Source organism: Pleurodeles waltl, chromosome 9, assembly GCF_031143425.1.
Source record: "Pleurodeles waltl isolate 20211129_DDA chromosome 9, aPleWal1.hap1.20221129, whole genome shotgun sequence".
NCBI classification, from domain to species: Eukaryota; Metazoa; Chordata; class Amphibia; order Caudata; family Salamandridae; genus Pleurodeles; species Pleurodeles waltl.
Window position 1 is genome coordinate 242,622,189 of NC_090448.1, and position 22,817 is coordinate 242,645,005.

General features: G+C 44.8%; 1 protein-coding gene across 4 annotated transcripts in view; it reads left to right on the forward strand.

Moving 5' to 3' along the window:
* Positions 1-14,265, forward strand: part of MKRN2OS (MKRN2 opposite strand) — a 71,491-nt gene extending 57,226 nt beyond the window's left edge. For 2 of the 4 annotated variants that reach the window (XM_069206646.1, XM_069206649.1), the window contains 2 exons: positions 1,099-3,798; positions 14,026-14,265. In XM_069206646.1, the coding sequence (XP_069062747.1) occupies positions 1,099-1,354 (256 nt within the window). In that variant the 3' untranslated portion in view covers positions 1,355-3,798; positions 14,026-14,265. The remainder of the gene's footprint in view (positions 1-1,098; positions 3,799-14,025) is intronic. The other 2 variants (XM_069206648.1, XM_069206647.1) reach the window with 2 other exon arrangements.
* The last annotated feature ends 8,552 nt before the right edge of the window (positions 14,266-22,817 follow it).

Genomic DNA, 22,817 nt, shown 5'->3' on the forward strand with positions numbered 1-22,817 from the left:
TTTTCTAGAGCTGGTCTCTATGTCTCCTGTTTGTGGGCTGTGAGGCAATTGAATAATTATTTTTACGCTGAGCCACATTTCGGTGTAGAACAGAGTGCTGTATATAGTTTGGCACAAAATGATAACTTTTCAGTCCAATATTCGTATGAATTTCTTGGAACTATATAATTTGTTGTTCAGTTCCTTCCTTGTACTTAGAGCTCTTGGAATTTAGGTAATCTGAGATGCATTTGCTGAAGGCTAAGCCTGGTTCAGGCAAGAAAGAACATTTAGAGGGACGCAGTGTAAAAAAAAAAAAGTACTCTGGTAGAGATCGAGGTATGAGGAAACCTAAGTGTTTACATGTAATCATGTTTTTTTGCAAATTCCGCAATATAAAAAAAAAAAAACATTAAAAAGCCATATACATTATTTTGAGTCACTGTTTTTGAATCGAAGTACTCTGTAAATATTTTTAACGAATATTTTGGCATAAATATATCTTTGCTCATTTTCTATGTGGAGGATGGGGGCATCGCTAATGTCCAAATGTAATCCTGCCCAAGCACATACAGCAGTGTCAAGAATCCATCTAGTGTGTTGTACTGTAGTTGTAGTTAGTTAAGCGAGTGATCCTGAAAAGTAGCAAAGGCAATTCAGTCATAGGCTCCATGGCTGGGAGGGCCAAAGCGCTACCACAACCCTTGTTGAAACTAGTGCTGGCCGACAAACGTGCTGCAGCCTTCATCTCGGCAACTAAGCCCATTCTGTAGAAATTCTTAAATGTGACATGTAGGCAGTGGTTACAGAATTCGACAGTACTAGTGGGATAGGATTAAGTTACTCAAATTGGTAGGATGGGTTTACCTCCGTTGGATAAGGAGAGCAAAATGTCTGCTCTCTTACCCACCCAAACACCAACTGTAGTGAATGGTAGAGTAGAGTCAGTGGTAACCTAAAGGTATGGGTCTGTAGTGCGGTACTTGAAGATTAATAAAAAGTAAGTTATAAGAGCTAGCTGGTGCCAAACATTGTTATCTTATTGATACTAATACATTGTGACGTAAGTTAATGTATTATTTTATATTGATATTGTATTTATTCATGTTTTATTTTCAGATATGAAGAATACCAACACAACTGCTATACATATGCCCTTGCGTTTGTGAACTGCATGCTAGCTGCACAAGGAAAGAGGCAAAAGCTGAGCAAAAATGAGTTCACTGAACAATTTGTGCTATCACGGACAAGAAGAGCATCCAAATATATTACCATCTACCAAGCCATACTGCATGATAACTTCTACATAATTGACACTCCCCACTCCAAGCAGTTTTATGGCTACCCAAATACAACTTGCAGTCTATTGCAGTGAATAACAATAATGTTTCACATGAAGAGGAAACAATCTGATTTTTGCATTCAGCAGAACGTTAATATAAGGCAAGGCACATTTTTGAGGGGTTTGGCAAATGCATATTCTTCTGTAATCTGCTCTCAGCTGGCAGTGCAAGTGGCTACTATGCAGCCTTTACTCATCACTATGTAGTTGGTAATACCCGTGAAACTGGTTCTGCCGTTTTAAATATCTTGACTGGATAATGCTGCCTTGATGCCATCTTCTAGTGTACTTTCTAATCTTTCATTACATATACATTTATTTTGATACTGCCATGTTTTACTGTTGCTAAGTTTTCTTTTCCTAGAAAACCGGCCTGCCTGCTTTAATTTGTGCCTTCTAACTGGCTTTAGATGCTATTGCTAATCAGTTGAAGTTGGCTCTTCAAAAGAAGGTAAGGTATTACTCCTAACAGTACTGAAGAACTGAGCAAAGATACATGTTGGACTACAACAAGACAAAAGATAGTCTAGAGCTAAAGAGAGAAAGGGCCACAATGCATTGATACAATGAAAACAAAGACTTTCACCAAACACAGAAGAACAGCTATTCATAAACTATCCACTGAGATAATCATAAGACGACCACTAAAGGGGGAAGACTTGTTTGAACCTCAGCACTGAGCAAAGATAAAAGGTATGGTAAATCCAAATGCATAATATTTGTAGCAAGACCAAAGAAAATACCACAGAACTCTGGGTCCCTGGGGATCCTATGCCTCATTCTCTTCTAGGTATAAACTGGAAAAACTGTCCTGTAGTCAGTCTGTAATTACCCTTGTTCATCAGCAGGACATCATCACCCTAGGTCCTCGTAACAACTAGAGTCAGGCATAATATAGTTTCCAGACATCTCATAACATAAGTCTGGGGGCACTGTTATGCTGATTCCTACCCCCCCACCACCACTTCAGGAAGTGCCCCCATGCCATCCTGGCTCCTTTTGATTCTCAGCCTATAGGCCCCGTTTGAATTATTCTATCCTGCCCTACAGTCCAGACATCAAAATCCACCTTCTCTCTATAACATCTCTGTGCATACCAGAGGACCAGTCAATGTGCATATCCTGGCTCATTCTCCCTTAGAACATCAAAGGTGCTCAACTTCACCTCACTTGTTCAGTTTGATAGCTGTGACGCTCAAGCCAAGCCCCAAAAGTTTTCAAAGTGTGGTTCCCAAACCCATACCTGCCTCAGACGAGTACCTGGTGCCCTCTGTGTCGTCCTCCATTCTTACCTCAAACTCCAACCATCCATGTCAACCTCACACCTCATAACAGACTTACTTCTGAGTAAATATCTTGCTTCAGTGAGCACAGATTGGTTCCACCACTAAAGCGCCTCCTGGAACTCAAGCCTACTGCAACAAAATCATGTACATCTTTTAGAACTGCCAAGCAAAAGAAAGAAAAGAAAAAATAACTTGCATCAAGAATGCTTATGGAGGGGTCTCTCTTACAGTTCAAGAGCAGGAAACCTCAAAGCAAGTTTGATGTTCCACATGTCCTGTATTGTGAGAATGGACATTCATATCCAGAACATGTAAGATGAAATGCTATAGAGACTGAATGCCTTAGTCCAAGTGTGGCAGACCTCGGACTGCCACAGTTGCGGTGGCGGTCACGTCACATTAAAACCCATTCAGACCACCAGGGAACTGCCAGGATCCATGATCCTGGCAGGGGCAGAGATCGTAATCCGCCAGGGCAGCGCTGCCCTGCAGATTACAACCTTGTTCTCCGTCAGCCTTTTCATGGTGGTAACACCGCCATGAAAAGACTGGCAGAGAACTGGTGCAGGGGTCCATAGCCCCCCCCCCCTGCACTGCCCATGCACTTGGTAGTGCAGGGGCCCACCTGGCCAGCACTGTTACAATGTAGACAGTGAATATTGCAAGGGTGCTGGTGCACCCTGCAGGCTACAGCATTGCCGCCGGCTCCATTGTGAGCCAGAGACAATGCTGTAGCCTGTTTCCCGCTAGGCCGGTGATCGGAAACTGAGGTTTCTGCCCGCCGACGTAGCGGGAAACTCTTAATATCTCCTGCAGGGTAGTTGCCACCCTGTCAGGAGTTTGGCAGATGGGCTTTCCCGTAGACCCTTACTGTTTGGATGGTGTCTTCGCTCCTGCTTCCTTGTATCCTGTGCTGGTTCTCGTCTGTTCCAGTGTTTTTTCCTGTATTTTGCTCCTGTTAACTATTCATTTTGTTCCTGTTGCAGGAACCTATCTTTTTGGAGGTTTTTTCCCCTTTCAGGGTTTCTTTCCCTCTGGCACTACTTCTGAGGGGCACGGCCTGCTCTTGGTGTTCCCATTGCCTGCAGCACCGTGGCTACCAGAAAGAGTCACCCCTACCTGGGCCAAGGCCGAATATTCAAGAACAAGATCCTCGTCACTCGTACTGCAGACTTCAGATTAAAGCAGCACGTAAGTCGTGACAGATCTGATCTGAATCTGGCAACCATAAGGAGCACAAAGCAAAGTCTAAAAAACTGGTGGAAAAATCCTAGGTCTCAACTGACTTATGCACATTTCACAATAGAGTGTACCTTGTGGCAATATGCAGAACCAAAAGCACACTGCTTTTTTCCAATATCACCAAGGCAACAAACCAAAACAATAAATAGTTAAACATTTGAAGATTAGAGTATATGAGTCCTCATCATAAAATCTTTATTCGGTCTGAATTTAGACCATAAAAACACACACAATTCACAGTATATAACAGAAATAAATAAACATACAAAACAGTCTTTAAAAAGTCGGGTGACAATAATCCCCATTTTACATGTTAAAAGACAAATACATTTTATCAATCAAAATGTGTTAAAACAATCTTTATAGGACAACTTAGTACCATACATGTTTCGAATCATAACTGCAGCCCTAATATAATTTACAACAGAAAAACTGTTTTCTTCAGTGGCCAAAGATTACAAAAATATTAGGCCATCTTTGTACGTCATTAAGTGCTTGTGCTTTAAAATAGGACAGAGAAACTCCTTCCTTGGCACCAAATACAACTTACAAAAAAGCATAAAATTAACAGTTGATTGTAACAATACATTATCATAGGGGCAGCGAGATGGAGAGGTCACTCTTGATCCAGCTACGGCAAAGGCTATCAAGTGATGAATCATATTAAGCATTAACCTCGTAAGGTAACATCTACACTGGGTATTAGTGATCAAAATCAAATAAGAATTCAAACCATAAACATTTAAAATCTCCATATAACTTAACACAGAATCCATGTTAAAAGACCTAATGATTCGCTGTTTCTCTTTATGGGCTAGAAAGCGTTTTTTGACATTATCCCTCAGTTGGGAACTTATTTCGCCTGGTGAATCAAACAAGGAACACATACCAAGCCTATAAACATTTTCCTGGACATTAGCCAGCCCTGGGATTGCAAGCCTATTATCCAGATTTAAACAATGCAAGATACCTTCCCTAGAAAAACCCGCCTTTGGAATACTCCGGATCTTTATCCACAACAGCAAAGGAGCCATATTTATATAGTCTTCCAAAAACTCCATCCCTAACTCCAAATGAGAAATAAAACTAGCTGAGCTTGGTGGTATAGCTAAAAGGCGGCACAAAAACTTGCCTACAATTTTACCAGGCGATGTGTATCCCCAAACACCTACTCAATACACACCTACCCACTGACATTTGACCTTATTCAGTGAAATCACTTCCCTAATAGGTTTGCCACCTAACCTATTAGCAAAGCCAAATATAAGGTTACAAGCTATCAGTATTTTCAAAGCCCTTTTAGCGATAAACTTTCCTGGAGCCAGAGGCATCAAACAGAATGCCTAGATAATTAAAACATGACACTTTCTGAATTGTAGTCCCCCCAATAATAAAACATTTGGATTTTACATTTGTAGGCCCACTGGTCAATATAAATGACTTCAGATGGTTATGCTTTAATTTCAGCTTTGTCAGTAAATCCAATTAAAAGATTTTGCAAGCCATTTGCAGTGAGGGGCAAAAAGAACAACATCATTCCCGTACAAGAGTACCAGAATGGCCTGTGAACCAACCCTGGGGATATCTTTGGTATATGAATTTAAAAAAGTGCCCATGGAATCAATATACAATAAAAACATAAATGGAGCCAAAATGCAGGCCTCTCTCACACCTCTCAAAACCTGGATAGCTCTGGAGCATTCTCCAGATAGTCTGAAGCGGACCCTGGTAGTTGTGTGTGTATGGAGACACTTAACTAAATCCAACAGGGGCTGGTCGATACCTGTCCCATTAACTCCCATAAAATAACCCGGTCAACTAAGTCAAGCACAGGAGAGGTCCATAAAAGTCCTATGAAGAGTAGCTCCCCACCCCCGCTTTGACATACTTACCCCAAACAGGGTTTAAATCCATATTGGAATGGGGGAAAAGAAGAAAGTAAGCTAAGCCCAGCACTCTAACCTATCCAGGATCACCTGGCCAAAAATCTTTACTGTTGAATCCAATAAAGAGATTGGGTTATAACAGGAGGGTGAGTTCCGATTCTCCCTTTTGAAAATCGGGACTATAACTGCCTCTCTCTGTGAAGCTATAAGCTTAGAACTAATACTGCCCTCAAGATGTTCGTCAATAACGGGGCACAGAAATCTATTGGACCCCATCCGGGCAAGGAGCTTTACCACAAGCTGCACGCTGGATCGCCCTGACAGCTGATGCGTGATTGATTAAATCATCTAGCTATTCTTCATTTACCTCAGTAATAGAAGCCCTTATATCTTCCCCACAATTTACTGGGGCATTCTCAGAATCAAAAAATACCAGTAAAATGGTCAACCTAATCCTGTTCACTAATGTGACACTTAATGTTGGCTGTCAAATCGTCAGGGAAAAAAAGGGCTGATTTCCCAGAAGAGTTTATTATCATTTAAATGGGCTTCCTTTTCTAAATCCATCAGGCCTTACCTCTGACTTCAATTTTCCTTCTGGCCAGAGCTTGTTTGTACACTGTGGTACAGTGGTCAGTAGGGCCCAATTTCACTCATCGACAAATGTGAGTGCAACAATCGATGGGGCCATATGAGGGGAAAGATATATGAGGAACGAACATTGGAAAGGAGCTCTGAAATGACAAAGGAGGAGATAGTCCCTTCATACAACGAACAGCTGAATTCCTTTCTCTATGCTTTTTTGCCTTTTGAAGAGCAGATTCTGGTTTCCCTTCCCTGGTGTGAATAAGGGGCGAAACGGTAGACCTGCATAACATGTTCTAATAAAAACGATTTCACTGAAAATGAACCAAAGATATTCAAAAGTACTAATACACTTCTGCTTTCAGAATAACGTATCATTGGGTAAGCACCCAACATACTTTACCGCATGAGTACTTTCATTTATATAAGAAGCAGTGGCATTGTGTTTGAAATACGTCAGTGGTGAACAGAACCCCACTCTAACATATTCCATTGTGGTCTCTGGTAAAGTCTGTAACAATGCAGTTTCAGATTCTTATCCACAGCTATTAGTTATTGGGATTCTTGGCACACAAAGTATTGAAGGAAAATATATGAGATCTGCAATCGCGTTACAGGGTTTCTGTCTAAGAGTTTCTAATGTTTTACGTTGTGAAGCTTCATAACACACAGTTTAGAAAGAACCATTTGTATAGCAAAATCTTTAAGCATAGGATTGGCCCAGTGCCATCCTTGCCGAGCTGTAAAATGACAAAAGCCTTTCTCCTCTCCAGGCACAGTATTACAGCTCTGAACTGGTAAAATACCATCCTTGTATTTTGCTGTACCAATGACAAAAGACTAAGGCCCTCATTACAACCCTGGCGGTCAGAGACCGCCAGGGCTGTTTCGGCGGTTGCACCACCAACAGGCTGGCAGTGCAATCCTTGGTATTACGACCGCGCCAGAAACGCTGCGGTTGCACCGCAGAGACCAGCGGTTTGTCGCCACGTTGATCCTGGCGGTTGTAATTACGAGTCCCCCTCCTGCCAGCCTTTTCATGGCGGTAGGAACTGCCATGAAAAGGCTGACGGAAGGGGGAGTCGCGGGGCCCCCTTCCAGAGCCCCATGAAGCTTTTCACTGTCTGCACAGCAGACAGTGAAAAGCGCGACGAGTGCAACTGCACCCGTCGCACCGCCGCCGGCTCCATTTGGAGCCGGCTCCCTTGTTGCGGCCGACATCCCCGCTGGTCTGGAGGAAACTCGGATTCCGCCCGCCGGCCCAGCATGGATCTCACAATGGCCACTGCGGGAGTGCGGCCGCATGGCGGTTACAACTTGGCGGGCGGCAATGTTCTAATGAGGGCCTAAGTCTCTTTCTAGCTATGTGTGAATGGCACTGGGCCAATTCTATGCTTAAAAACTTTGCTAGAAAAACAGACATTTGGGGTGAGCAAACCTAGAGTGTTGCTGATTTTGCAGGGTGCGTTCTACTAGAGCTGCTCTCCACCTGAACTTGGAAACTACCCAGAGTTCTCTCACCTGTTTTGTGTCACTCTAACCCTGGTGTTGTTTTGAGATATACATATGTGTGTGTGTGTGTGGAGATATATACACACACACGCTCACATATATATTAAGACACACCTTACGAAAGAATTTCTATACTATTATTTTTTTCATGAATCATTTCTCAAATACAAAAATATATAAATATTAACCACATTCAAACATAACTTGCTATCCCTTAACCACCCATCGAATCTTTGTCAAATGGTTATGTTCAATAGTGCATTTCCTTAGTAATTCTTTGTATCCCATCTATTTCTTTGGTTTTCCTGGTTAAAATGTTTTAATTCTCGTGTTTCAGCCGGTGACATCAGAGTAACTGTCCCCAGGACAAAACATGTTTATTATGACTGTTATGACATCTGCGATATTTACTGTATGTATATGTTTGGTGTAGGCAGGTGCATTTATTTTCCAGATTCCCCTTTTCTGTCCCTTTTAACTCTCCTTTATTTCTAATCTTTTCTGAAACCACCTGTTTGGTTTTGCAACATACTTTCGGGAGAATACATCTATTTCCTTCAGTATGTCACTGGTTATTGACTGCCTGGACAGTTGGTGAATTTTTCACTTAATTTCTCTCAATGTTTGTAGAGAAACGTTTGTAGGCTTATGGATGTATTTAAAACTTTCCTGGCAGAAGTTCCTTCTGCCAGTGTGGTGGACCCAAGTCACCCAGCACAGTGGCAATGTAAAACCTACCAGGAGTAGTCCTTTGCTACAGTGGCTGAGGATTCCCCATTATAGTGTCTGTCTTTGTCATGGATGGAAATAGTTTGTGCGAGAAGCCTTGAATGAAAATTCTACCATTAGAAGATGTGATTGATCGAATTTATGGCCCCAGCTGTCAGCACTGGCAATGTATCCTCAGCTTATGCCTAACTGGACTCCCTAACAGTCTATCCTTTAATGAGCAACACTACATGCTCTTTGTTGACTGCCTGTGCATCAAATGAATCCTGAAAATGAGGGGTCTTGAAGAGCTTTGTCAAGGCGGATACTGATAGTATTGGAGTCATCCTTGTGGGTGGGTGAGGGAGGAGTACCAGGTGAGAAGTTTATGCATTTTAGAAGGCTTACACAGGTAACCTTCAACCACTGGCCATATTCCCCTGAAGTCATCTTTATTGACAAAAGATTGCCATACAGGACCCCTAATTGTATGCAATAATATGTCAGTGGCAAAGGGGGCACCCAAATGTTTTTCCAGTTGTCTTCAAAATGTAGCAATGCCTATCCTGTCGACTTTTCAAAGGTATGGAATCATCCTCTACTGCTAACACTGACACAGTATGGTCTTGAGGAGGAACCCATTGCAAACACCAAGCTGGAGTACATCACATTGGATGACATATATCATCTGTATCAATTCAAAAATGTACAACAAAGTGCATGTAAGGGGAGAGAGAGCTCAGTTCTAAATACATGGACAAATCATATACAAAAACAAGGTATGCTACACATAAGCAACAAATACACACCATCTGTTATAAGGATAGCATATTGTCCCTCTAATACATCATTTTATGTCGGGACCTAAGGCTCAGATTATGCTTACGCGTTCTTCACTTTATTACACAGCAGCCATATTAAAGAACCAAACAAACCACATGTCCCAGAACCACAGAGAAATTGGTAAAAACAAACAGTCAACATTTCCACCAGAGTCCGTCATTCAGTCAGGTGTCTGGGTTCTCCATGTAGTCCCTTGTATCTATCCTCCAAATACTCTTTCTTTGCTGCTTGCAGTCCAGATAAAGCCGGTTTTCCCTTCTCTTGCTATATGTTGGATTGGTAGCTTGATTTCATGTTTGGGTATTAATGTCTGTGTGTTGCAGGACTGCTTTGCACTCCTACGCAACAGTTTATTTTCCCTGGTATACAGAGTGCGGTGGTAGCTTCCAGCCGCTAGGTGGCGCTGCGGGAGCACATTTTCTCTATGGTATGCGACGCACAAGTTTGGAATTCCTGTCAGGGAACGGACTTGCACACCGCTTGCCCTTGCCTGCCCCTGGAGAGTGACACCCTCGCTGTAGAGCGTCTATACAGGCTGTGAAGCCTGAATTTATTCTAGACACCCTGTGCTTTGTCCAAGGTAGTTTGTTTTTGCCTTCACATGCCCCTTGGAGGTCTGTATTATTTCTTCAAGGCTTCCTGCCTTGTGGGGACACACTTCCAGGAGGCAACGTGACACACATAATCTGTAGTTTTTTTCCAGGGAGGGTGTTGTACCCAGGGCTTGATTTCTGCTCTGCCCAGTATTGACTTGCTGCCCCTCCCCACTAGCACCAACACTGCAGTTCTTAGCACTGCCCTAAAAGTTTTACTAGCCGCTTGTCACTGTGCAGCGGTTTGATTTAAGTGCCTGGCACCACTGCTCCAGTTCATTGTTACATGGGTGGGCCCCTGTTCACCTTACTTCCATGAGCATGTTGGAGCATGGAGACTTGCAGCGGGACGAGGATCCATTATCCCAGTTACCATGGGATACGTTCTATGATGCAGCGGATGCATCAATTTATAGGGCATAGAAGAGGCAATGGCCCCTATGGAGCAGCGCTTAGCGCAGCAAATCGCACATGAATGCGCCAAGTGGGCCCAGGCCTTGACTGCTGTGGTCCTGGTGCCCACAGCACCGGCCCAGCCCCCAGTCGCCCCGTATGTCCCGGCCAAGCACCCCGAGAGCAAGGGGAGGATCACAATGCCTTTGTCTGTCTCAGAGGAGTTCATTGCCCAAAATCAGTCCCTCACTGCACCCACTGATGCAGCGTCCCTGCCAAAGGCACCTCCAAGCCTAGTTTCGCCTGACTCTACTGGGGATGATGCCCACAGTGACCTGGACGAGGAGCCCCGCCCGTCCAAAACTTGCCATCCTTCACCCCTGGCCACTGAACCCCAGGCCTCGCCGTTGCATCAGACATGCGTAGCTTTGACCCCACAGCTCAACCCCAGGATGGCCACATTTCTATCAAAATTCATAAAAGATCCGAAGAAGGGTACTGACAAATCCTGGCAGGCATGCAAGGATAAGCTCCTGGATGCCCTTGGACCCATGATCCTGGACTTGTCAGAGGATGTCAAAAACTTTGGGTTCTCTCATTTCCTTGGAAGCGCTTTCTGGTTGGGCACAGTGTGGACATATTCCTAGGCAATGTGGAGGCTGCAGGAAATAACATACTCCAAAGTGGGGGCGGTGGCCCAAGGTGGGCTATTCGGCGAGCCTTTTATTAAAGAGCTTGGAAAATTTGTGAACACTTTTACGTCTTTGAATAAAACCCAGTCATCTATGAAGAGTCTTACTCATCACATGTTTTCCGCTGGGCCAGTCGAAGTGGGGGCCGCTTGACCCGCCAGTTCTCCTCCCACTATAACAGACAGCAAGACCCTAGGTGCAGGCAATTCCAGGATCAAGCCCGTTATGGCAACTTCTACCCGACCAGCGGCAGATGCTCCAGAGGCCGACGTTTTAGAGGGAGCGATGCTGCCTCAGTCTATCTACTTCTTCCCTGTTAAAAGTAGGGGGCTGGTTGGCAAAATCTTTCCATGTTTGTCTAACAAACACAAGTGATGCATGGGTCCTGCAAAAGGTGCAGAGCTTCAGCATAGAGTTCTTTGATTTGCCCATGTCAGGAGGTACATCCCAGACACATTCATTTTTCCAAAAACAAGACGGGGCTTCTGGACACGGAGGTCGCCTTGCTCCTGGAAAAAGGAGCTATTCATCCTACCTCTCCTTATCCGCAAGGCTTAATAAGCAACATGCTATTAGTCAACAAGGCAGACTGGGGGCCAGAGATCAGTGCTCAATCTACACAAGTTCAATGAATGGCTGCTTTACTGCCATTTCAAGATGGAGGGGCTTCATCTTCTTCAGGATGTCTTGTGCCCAGCGGACTGAGTGTTCTGACTGGACTTAAAGGATGCATACCTGTCTATTCCGATTTTTCACCCTCACAAGAGATTCCTTCAATTCTTCTGGCATCATCAAAAGTTCCAATTTGCAACTCCACCTTTAGGTCTCTCCTCCACGCCTTGGTGCTTCACAGAGGTGTTCAAGCCTGTTGTGGAGTATCTTTGAGCACATGGGATTCATCTTATTATGTATCTTGAAGATATGCTCCTCTTAGCGCAGGATCCTCAACAGTTGACAGTACAGTTGCAGATGGTGGTCGTTCTACTGGCAAGCCTGAGTTTTGTGCTAAATGTGAAGAAAGCCCTTCTGGTGACTGTGTGGAAGGCAACCTTCCTGGGATTTGTCATATATTCCACCAAAGCCACCCTGAGCCTTACCTCTCGAAGATAACCAAGATTTGGCACAAAAATCACACATGTTAACCAGCCAGAGGATGTCCTTAAGGCAGATTGCTCGCCTGGTGGGAGTCTTGTTGTCCTCCATCCAGGCCATATTTCCAGGAACGTTACGTTATTGGATCCTGCAAAGACTGAAAGCAGTGCTTCGGCCGAGGGGCCCTGCTTATTCTCAATCAGTCGTCCTGTCCGAAGAAGCTTGGGAGGAAATCTGTTGGTGGCTTTCCCACATGGAAGCATGAAACGGGGGAGCCATTTTTGGATCGGTCTCAGACCTCATCATAGAATTCGACACTAGCAGGTCAGGCTGGGGCGCGCTCGGTATAGAGAAATTTCAAGAGCAGGTGTTGCACGTCACGTTTGGGATTCCAGCCTGTGGAAATTACATCCAGAGGCTTTTGCTCCAGGACCGGTATGGTCTCTTTTCCGTGGCATTCCTACAAGACTGGGGGAAGGAGCAAGCGTATGTGTTTCCCCTGTTTGCGATGACTACGAGAGCTTCAGCCCAGATCAGACAGCAACATGCAGAGGTGGTCCTGATCACCCCAATTGGAAGGTCGCAAGTATACAGTAGTTTTCAGTTCTTCTGGAAATTGTTTGTGATTTTCCAATCCGTCTCCCTGTTTCCAGATCTCCATAACCCGAATCACAGCCCGCGTCACGTGGTGCTTAGCAGATCCCTCAGCCAGATGGTGTGGAGGATTACAGGAGTAGATGGTTGTTCCCAGGCCTTTCGTTGCAGGCTGAAGACTTCTTGTCCAAGGCTTGGTGTGACCGCACAATCAAGTGATACAGGTTGTCTTAGGTGTGATGGTGTCCTTGATATTTGCGATGGGAGTGTGATCCTGTGGGTTTAGAGAGAGTTCAGATTCTAAATTTATTGGCCAGTGTAACCCAGCAGGGCTTGGCTTATTGCTCTATTAATACTTTGCAACTGGCAATTTCGGCATGGCATGTACCTGTTGAGTGTTACACAGTGGGGTAGCATCCTTTCATGTGCCACTTTCTACGAGGTATCAGGTTATCTCTCTCACCAGAACCACAGTATTCAAAACTTTGGGATGTTAGCAAGGTGCTCAACCTCTTTTTATCCTGGCAGTCTAACAGGTTTCTCTTGTGTCTGGAGATTTCAGAGAAGCTGGCAACGCTTCTCTGTTTGATATTATGCAGAAGGTTTTCTGATGTTAGAGGCGTAGACATCACAGGTATAATTGTTTCTCCTACAGGGGGTCTCTTTTAAGATTAGTAGACAGACTAAATGTAACACAAGGATTATAGAGTACCCGGCATTCCCTGAAGCTTTGCGTGGTGCAATGTCTAATGACCTATGAGCAAATGTCAACAGATTTTAGGCCTCCAGGGGAGAGACCGCTCCGGATTGCCATCAGATAACCACATAAGACGGTTTTGTTTCCCACTATAGCACGTTGTGTGTGGTGGGTCATGCTGGAAGCTGGCACAGATCTTACAATTCTTGGTGCCCATTCTCCGGGGGGGGGCTGTGGCCGCTAAGGCTTTCAGGCCAGGCGCATGACTAATGGACACTGTGAATGTGGCTGAGTGGTGCTCAGATTCTACCTTTAAAACGGTTCTATTATAAGCTAATTTTGGATATGGGTCATTTGGTGGTAAGTAATCTGAGCCTCCAGTTCTTACACAAATTAAAAATTCCCCCTGCGGATTCCTGCTATGGGAGACCATCCCCATGACTAGTAAGTAATGAGTCTTCTCTCCTGATCTTGTTTGTGCAAATTGTGATGTCATTAAATATGTTATTGTGCAGGTTTTGTTTGCTTCGTGTCTCTCTAGGATCCAGAATCTCGTGGTAATTTCAATTCTTTTGTTCCAGGCATGAATACTGGGAAACAAGATGTGTAGAAAAGGTTAGTGGCGTGACTTGCACGACAAAAGAATATTTGGTGGATAGAGACAAGGGACTACATGGAGAACCCTGGCCCCTGATTGGATGATGGACTCTGGTGGAAATGTTGCCTGTTGTTTGTTTTTACCAATTTCCCTGTGTTCTGGGAAATGTGGTTTGTTTGCCTCTTTAATATGGCTACTGTGTAATAAAGTGAAAAAAGCATAATCCTCACCTCCATGTCCTTAATAGAATTGAAACTTTCCATTACGCTAGCTAGGACATTTTTCATTATACACAAGATAGTAAAAGGTCATTCCATAAAGCTTTTCTAGTCCATGTGTTGTACTACAGTCCTTTTTAAAGTGACAATGTTTGATCAATCAAAACATATCTGGGTTGATCTCAAATCCAGCTATTTTGAAGGTTCTCTCACCCTATTTTTGATATACAATCCAACAGATCAGTACCTTCATTCACTTGTCCATAGTGACTATCGCTCCTTTTGTATGTAAAACCGAAAACAGCCAGCCAACACATTTTGTTCGCAGGGGAAGCTGCACCCTTCCTTAGGACGGAAAAGAATATCTTATTAGAAGAAAATTAGCGTCATTGATAAAAGTTGTTGCTAATATTCAAGTTAATACATGGGTCTATAAGCTAATTATCGTGATAGTTTTATAAAGGTGCTCCTCAAATTTCCAAAATCCATTTTAACCTGACTCTTTCTGTACCAGTTTAATCTGTCTACATGCGGTCAGTTATAAACAGTCCATCGGATTCCTCAAAACAGACGCTGACTTCGAACAATACTAAAAAAAAAAAACATTTCTGCTTTGTTTGGGTAGGTCTTTATGGAAGATGGCTATTCTCAATTGTTCTATGAAGGGTTGTAAAAGAATACACTTCTTCTCGACCTCCGTCTTCCATGAAAGTGGCAATTCGAAAGGTGCACTGTCAGTGGCGGCTGGTGACATTTGAAAGTGGTGGGGCGTAAAAGTCCGTGATGAGTGCTCGGTGGTGAGCGAGCGTAGTGGGCGAGCCAGACTGTCATGTGAGGTTTGGGGGGAATCTCCCCTCGAGAAAATTTTGAAAAAAAAGAGTGGGCAAATGGTGCCTTTTCAAGCATATTTGAGAAGACAAGAAGGTTAATAAAGCAATTGTGAAAGTGTAGTTATTACATCAATAAAGAGATTTCATATGATATTGATGTAGGTAGCTGCTTATTTGGTATAACCACATAGCTGTCAGTTTGCCTGACATGGCTGCCCATCTCTCTCTGCCCTGGCTCATCTGGAACCCCAGCCTCTATCCTCCCTCCTGCCAGCCCCTTCTATTTTTGTTCTCTCCCTTATCTCCTCCTCGTAACCAGCCAGTCAGCCCCTTGTGCTGCCTGTGCTCCCCCAGTTAACACATTGCTTGTGAGCTCTCTCCATCCCCACGCTCTCCCAGACTCTGGGCAGTACCAGAAGTCTCCTGTGCTATCTTTTGGCATCTTTCCACTGCTTGTGTGCTCCCTTTCCTCCCAATGCTCTCCCTCTCTGGACCATCAGCCTTCTGTGGTATCCTTCGACTCCAGTGCTTTAGTCCTGCAATCCCTCCTCCCTGTGCATTCCCATTCACTGCACCCCCAGCCTCCTGCAATCTCAAATCGCAGACATAGAACATTACGGTAAGTGAATTCTCCCGATAATTCTAAAGTACTCTGTTCACAGCAAACGTCCACAAACTCCCCACAGAACTGTCAGTCCGACAAACCTGCAGAACCATTCCTACTATGAGGTAACTGATCCATATTATCCATAAAATTCCCACTTCACAACTCACTTATGTCACACAGGCATTTCATTTTGTGAATCACAGGGTTTGTGATCGCAAAAATGCAGTGTACTGAAGGCCTTTACACACCTTTTGCTGGTGGGACACGCTAGATGCACGGTGGGACAGACTACCTTACATCGTCCCTTATGCTAGCCTGTCTTTCTGCATCCACACAAAGGAAGGCAACAGAACAGTAGGCAGCAACAACATCAAACATAAAGAAGAGTAAAATAGGTAAAGGCAACATAATAGAGGAAACGAGGCAGTGAGTACTCTAGCTTCCCATTACGGATGCCAACACACATATTCTACGGTGTTACTGCAGTGATTTACATCGTATCCTGTAAGTAATAGTTCTGACACTTTGCTGGCGCCTTACAGTATTTCACCCTTTCGTAGATCATGAAATGACTGTCAGTGGGGTAATATAAGCTATATTACACAACGCTCATGATAGAATCTATCTTGATTCGATTAGAATGTGCAATTTAGGAAGCGCTTTTCAAGCAACTTTCAGAAAAAGTCAACAACCTCATCCCCACTCCCTACTGCCATCTCTTTATCTGAAGTCAGATAGACGTTTTCACTTCTTACCTGGGAAAGATAAACAGGCTGGAAAGCAATTGCTTTCCAGGTGCACTCCTGTGTCTTGGCTCTTCTTACTTCCTGGAGGGGGGGGAAGAACCCTTTCAACTAGGTCCCAGGAGCATGAGAGACAAGGGGCCATTGCATCGTAATTGGATTGATACGGCGTTTACTACACCTGGCAAGGCGTTGAAGCGGTTTATAACGAAGCGCACGCATTATGAAAATACTCTCAGCACATTGTTCCATCCTGAATTAACAAATGAAAATCTGGCACCAAACGACTCTCTCTCGCTTACTGCGTCAATGTAAATGCTCAAAACAAACAGTGGTAATCGCGTTACATGCACAGAGACAGAGTTCCGTTTCTTACCTTTCTGCATGCTGTTCTGATTGGCAGTGTGAGGCGACTGATTGGGGTCTGTGTGCGTAGGGGGGTGCGAAAGAGGACACTGGCCCACGAGGCACCTGGAAGCCGTGCTGCTGCTGGTGCGGGCTGCTCAGGAGCAGGAGGCGCGGGAAGCAAACACCTTGTGTTTGCTAATAGTGCATTATCTGCGCAGTGCGCAGACTCGATTTTCGCTGCCTTCCTGAAGCCCCGCCCACCATTTCCCAACTTGTCACAGGGCTACACCCATACTCCGTGACAAATTGGGAAAGGGTGGGGTGACCATCCTCCACTACCCTGACTGACGTGAAGCCCCTAGCGCTACAGGGCTTCAACCTGAAGCGCCCGGGGCTAAGTTTATTTCCACGTCATTAGGGGGTGGAGACTGGTCCTCTGAGCTATGTCTTTGCCGAGCTGATGACCTCACAGGCCTCAGGCTGTGAGCTTATCCGCCCGGCAAGCATAGACTCAGTCAGGGGAGGGCCTGGCCTGATCCTGCCAGTCTAAAATGACGTGACGTCGTGACCCAGCCCCAAGCAAGAAAGAGGTGTGTACATTTCTTTTAGGGAGGGACTGGGAGTTAGGGGAGTTTGTTTTCACCTTTTTTTTTTTTGTTTGTTATGTTTACGAGGGCGGAGCCCCGACGCCCTCGTGTAGAAACCGCCACTGTGCACTGTGTAGGTTTTTTAGTAGGTTTGACAAATGTTAAAATAGAAACAGCTAAACCAATTGAGAAACTTTCTTTTGGTGGCCACTGACAGCCCCAGTGTTAAAGCAAAATAGGGCAAAACCAAAAACTTATTCAAACCTAAGGACTCTATTTCTAGGCCCCATGAGCTCTCCAAACAGTAGATAATTTAGCATGTCTTCCCTTGTACCAATAAATGCCATTAAGATATTTGGGGCCCATTCTAAAACTAGAGACCTGTTCTGTTTGTGTGTTAGCAAGAATGTAAGGATGTTTCTACTTTACGAAGTACTGTAAACCAACAAAGCGAGTGCAAGTGAACTTTCTTACAAATGGAAGCGTATATTTTCTAACATTTCCTACTACTTGACAATAGCTTTCTGTTAATCTCATACATACAAGCATTGTTGTGGAAGGTGGGCCTGGATAGGTTCCCCCTGGTTCGCTATAGTGCATACATATCACCATCACAAAATTTCCAAAGGGCGGAAACTCAGAGCTAAAACAATGTTCCCAATGATTCCATGCTTGGTAAAATGAGACACGCCGTAAGAGGCTGCCGGATTTCAAAGCACATACTGATGTGCATTGGCAGGGCTACTGCTTGGCGCTACAAAAAACTTGTTGGGACTCCCGTGGCACAGGTTGAGCTGTAAAGGGCTGCTGGACTTAATAGAGCCCATCTTTCTGTGCATTGCTTGAGGAGGAGGCAGAGGCAAGACAGCAGCTTGGCTTCACGAAAGCGCTTTGGAACTTCACAGGGTGAAAATGTCTGCCATACCTCAAAGCTCATACTGGAGGAAGCGTTACAAAAGTGCATTGGGACTCCTGTGGTGTAGGAAGTGTTGTAAGGGACTGCCAGGCTTTAAAGCCCCTGCTACCATTCATAGTTTGAGGAGGAGGCATGCTACTGTGTGTAGTTACAAACACATGCTGGGATGTGCTGTAAGGGTCTGCTTGACTTCAAAGACCATACTGCCGTGCATTGAATGCAGAGGCACTACAAACCATTGTTGAGACTCTTGGTGCGGGTTGAGTCCGGGTACATACTTGGGCCAAGAAGAGGCCCATCTGCGCCAGGCAGAGCTTTAACAAGACCTGATCAGGATTACCCTCTTGTGTTCGCTCCAGACTACCTAGGTAAGTGCAAGACTACTGCAAATTGGTGGTCACTTTCTTTTTTAGCATATTAACTTGGTCAGACGTATTGGGGAAATTGGCTCAGACCCAAAATCTTTTGAAGGTAACTGCGTTGTGAATTTCGATTAACCTAACCTGGCAAGTGGGCTTTTCTTACAGCTACCCCTGTATTGTTTGTTTTCCATTATTAATCCAAGTATGCCCGGTTTTTTTATTGGTACAAACCTCACATGACTCAAGCTGTATCATGCTTTGACTCACCCAATAGCCAAAGGTTCTGTAAAACTCGGGAAAACCATAGTACTCATACGTCAAAAATATTTGGTATTTTAGGTACCCTAAAGCATGTTGATTGACTGGGTTACACTCCTCCAGAGAAAAGAATTGTTTGTCCCCCTAGTGGGGCCAATGATAGTTAGCATTGGTCTCTTCTACTCTAGGATTTTCGAGTTGGACTATTGTGGATCTGGACAATAAGACAAATGATACACTAATCTAATTACATTTTATAGTATTGTTTGTTTTCAGGAAACTTAGGAGGTTTAGTGTCATGGAACAGCTGCTGTGCACCCAGGCGGTACCCTAGTGATTGCCCACCTGTATGCCACCCTCATTTGTGCTCTGGCCGAACAGCCTGTGCTTTTTCTTGCACTTTCTGCCACCAAGATAGAGTTCTGACCAGCCTGGGCGCTCCCAGAGGTCAGAACGAAGGGCTGAGGCAGAAAGGATGTCACACTTCCTGCCTTTCAGCTGGGCTACTGAATAGATCCATCACGAGGGTGAGCTTCAAAGGCTTCACCGCCCCTGGTAGCCATTAGCTCTGAAGAAACAGCCCTGCCCCAGTCACATTTGCTCGTGGACAGGTGGGAAATTAGGTATGCAGGACTGTGCATGCCCCCAGCAGACCGACCACACCTCTAGGGTGAGCAGCCCGGTCTGCGCCTTAATTTGTAGTTTCTGCCATCTTAAGAGAGCCATACTAGCCGGTTCTGGGTAGCTAAAGGTGACCTGTCCCACTGGATGTGGTCACTTTGGGCAGATTAACTGTAAAAGCCAGCTGCCCATTGGCCACTAGTTTCCACAACCCTAACTCCCCTAAATCCAAGATTTAACCGACACCCCTGACACCAGAACCTCAGTTCTGATCAACCAACTTCAGAGAAGGACCAGAAGAAGCTCTGCATCACAGACAACCGGACTCTGCCCACTACTCCACAGCAAGAGAGTAAAACTCAGTCTCTTAGGCAATAGACTGGGAACTATATGATCAACCTTTGTCCTTGGCTGAAACTTGTCACACCCGACCAGAAAGACACCTGTGGAAGCGGAAGCACCTTTAGTCTCCCCTGAACTGGTGGCACCAGTACCCTGCAAACTTCAGGTCAAAACGACTGCCAAATCTGCTTGTTGGCTGCCAACCTGGTAACTAACCCCTTCACTCGACGGTGCAGGGCACAGCGTGCAACCTGAATCTGATATCTGCAAGATTTAGAATCTTTTTGTCAGCGTCGTGCCAGTGGTAAAATCAGCACCAGACGAGCCCCACTCAACACCATGGACATCCAGGACAATTTTGCACCTGCACTCCAGAGACCTGGTCGAAGTGAACTGACTGTTGTAGCCTGGTCCCAGGGGCTGCACTAATTTAACCCTGCAAGTATTCCCTGCAGCTCGACCCCCAAGTGGTCTACTGACGGCATCCCGGCCATTGACTTCAACGCAAATCCCGGTCAGCACCACGAACAGCTAGGACAACTCTGCACTCGGACTCCGTGGGCAAGGTAAAACTGCTCTGACTGTCATGATCTGGTCCCATGGACTGCACTGGCTCAACCCTCAAAGGTTTCCATGCATCACATCTTTTAAATGCACTTTTGCAACATATGACATTTTCCCATTGTTAAATGCCATTTCTGCAGTGATTTTCTGTTGCTTCTAAAACTGATATCGCAGGTTCACACAAACCAATTCTGTTAGTTTTGGTGTCTAAATTTAAAGAAAAATAAGCACTATTTTTATAAATTGGTGTCTGATTTATTTTGAGTCGTGTCAATTACTTATCGTCTCCGTTTGTGCTGTGAAATGCTTTAAGTAAAGCCGGACTGCTCTTTGCCACACTACCAGGACTGCGCTAAGGATTTACTAGTGTGAGTCCAAGAAACAGAAAACCACAGTTGTGCTTTCCAAACAGGCGTGACCAGCACCAATTCCCCTGCTTGACACTTTATCTGTGACACCACCCTCGGAAAAATCACAAAGGGGGGAAAAGCATAATGCAGGCCATTCGACTACACCTGTGAGAAAGCATCCACCTCCTTTGCCAGAGGGTCCGGCCTCCAACTGAAGAACTCATCCAGTTGGTGATTCAGTCTGGAGGCGAACTGGTCTATCCTGGAAGGGCTCCAAGTACTTCGGATCAGATTGAAAGTCAGCAGAAGACAGTTCCAGTTGCTGTGGTCTATGAAGTACCTGCAATTCCAATCCACTATGACATTGGACTGTAGCAGATTGTACTCCTCCACTACAGATACCTTGTGAGTCATACAATAATGCCAAAAATCCTACGCTATCCACCAGCAGTCGAGATCTGGTACCCACTCTCACCAGGCCCCCCCTAGCTTGTTGATGCACCTTACCACTGATATGTTGTCTATTCTGAGCAGAATGCAACAGGATATCTTATTGGGGGAGATGGTCCTGATGGCAAATGACCCCACTAGTAGTTCCAAACATTTGATGTGGAGATTTAACTCTTGAAGAGACCATCTGCCACCTGTTGAGAAATATCTGCAGGGCGCACCCCAACCCTAGCTGCTGGTGTCCGACTCTATCACTAGTTCTGGTTAGGAGCCTAAAATAGCCCTGCCCTTCCAGGCATCTACGTGCTCCAACCACCAAAGAAGCTCTGCGCTTACCTCGTCTGTTAAAGTGACCTCATCTGTGTAAGGTAATCCTTTCCTTAGATGCTGAATCTTGAGCCTCTGTAAATCGAGAGGACCGGAAAAACTGCCTGAAAGGGTGATGCCAACAGACACACCAGGGTAGTGATTTGCCTCATCGATACCACTTGGCGACATAGCGTCACTCTCAGGTTCTTCTATATGTTTTTTAGTTTGGGTAACAATAATTGAGCTGTCTCAGAGTCTATCACAAACCCTAGCAACTCTATGGACTGGGAAGAGCACAAGATTGACTTTCTCTTGTTGATCACAAACCCCAAGTATTGTAAAAGAGAAATTGTCATTCAAAGATGCTGAAGTTCCAACTCTTGAGACTGCGCCATGATCAATATGTTGTAGAGATATATTATCATGCATACACCTTTCTCTGTAAGATGGCCAATCACAGGTTTCGCCACCTTGATGAAACACCAAGGCACCGAAGAAAGGCCAAATATTCTGGCCACCTGCTCCTCCATCTGAATTAAAGGAAACGCCTGTAAGGAAGAAAAATGGGGACGGTCAGGTAAGCATCTTTCAGGTCCAAACAGATCAACCATTCTCCTTCCAGAAGCAAATCCATCAGACAATGGCTCCCGCCATCTTGAAGTGTCTGTACATTATGAAGTAATTGAACTCTTGCAGGTTGAGAGCTAACCGGTATCTACATCGGCTCTTCTGTAACAAGAACATGTTGCTGCAGAAACCCCACAGATGTGGATTGCAACAAGCCACCGCGCATTTCTGCAGCAAATCTATTTTGGCAACTATAAAGGTTGATTCTTGATAGGAAAAATACAGTTGAGAGGGAGTTCTGTGTTTTTGAAGAGTTTGATAAAATTCCAATTTAAAGCCTTGTATTGTTTGGAACACCCTCACATCAACTGACTCCAGTTGTGAAGAAAGAAATTTACTCGACCACCCAATTTGGCCTGCGAGGGGTCAATGACTCTTACCTGTGGAATTGTTGTACAGGAAGGAATTCATGGAACCGCCTCTGTAGAAACCCCTTGTGGCATGACGGTTTCTGGTTGGGAAGAAGGTACCTCCTCCAGTGGAGTCTTGACAATCTCCACGGGTGTAATATCCTCTTTTAGAGCCTTGGTAATATTGTCAGCCTGGCGAACAGTGACTGCCTCGCCCGTGGAAGACCTTTTTGTGGTTAGATTGGAACTTGTCTAAAGTTGTAAAGGTATTGACATAGTTAGTGATGTCTTTA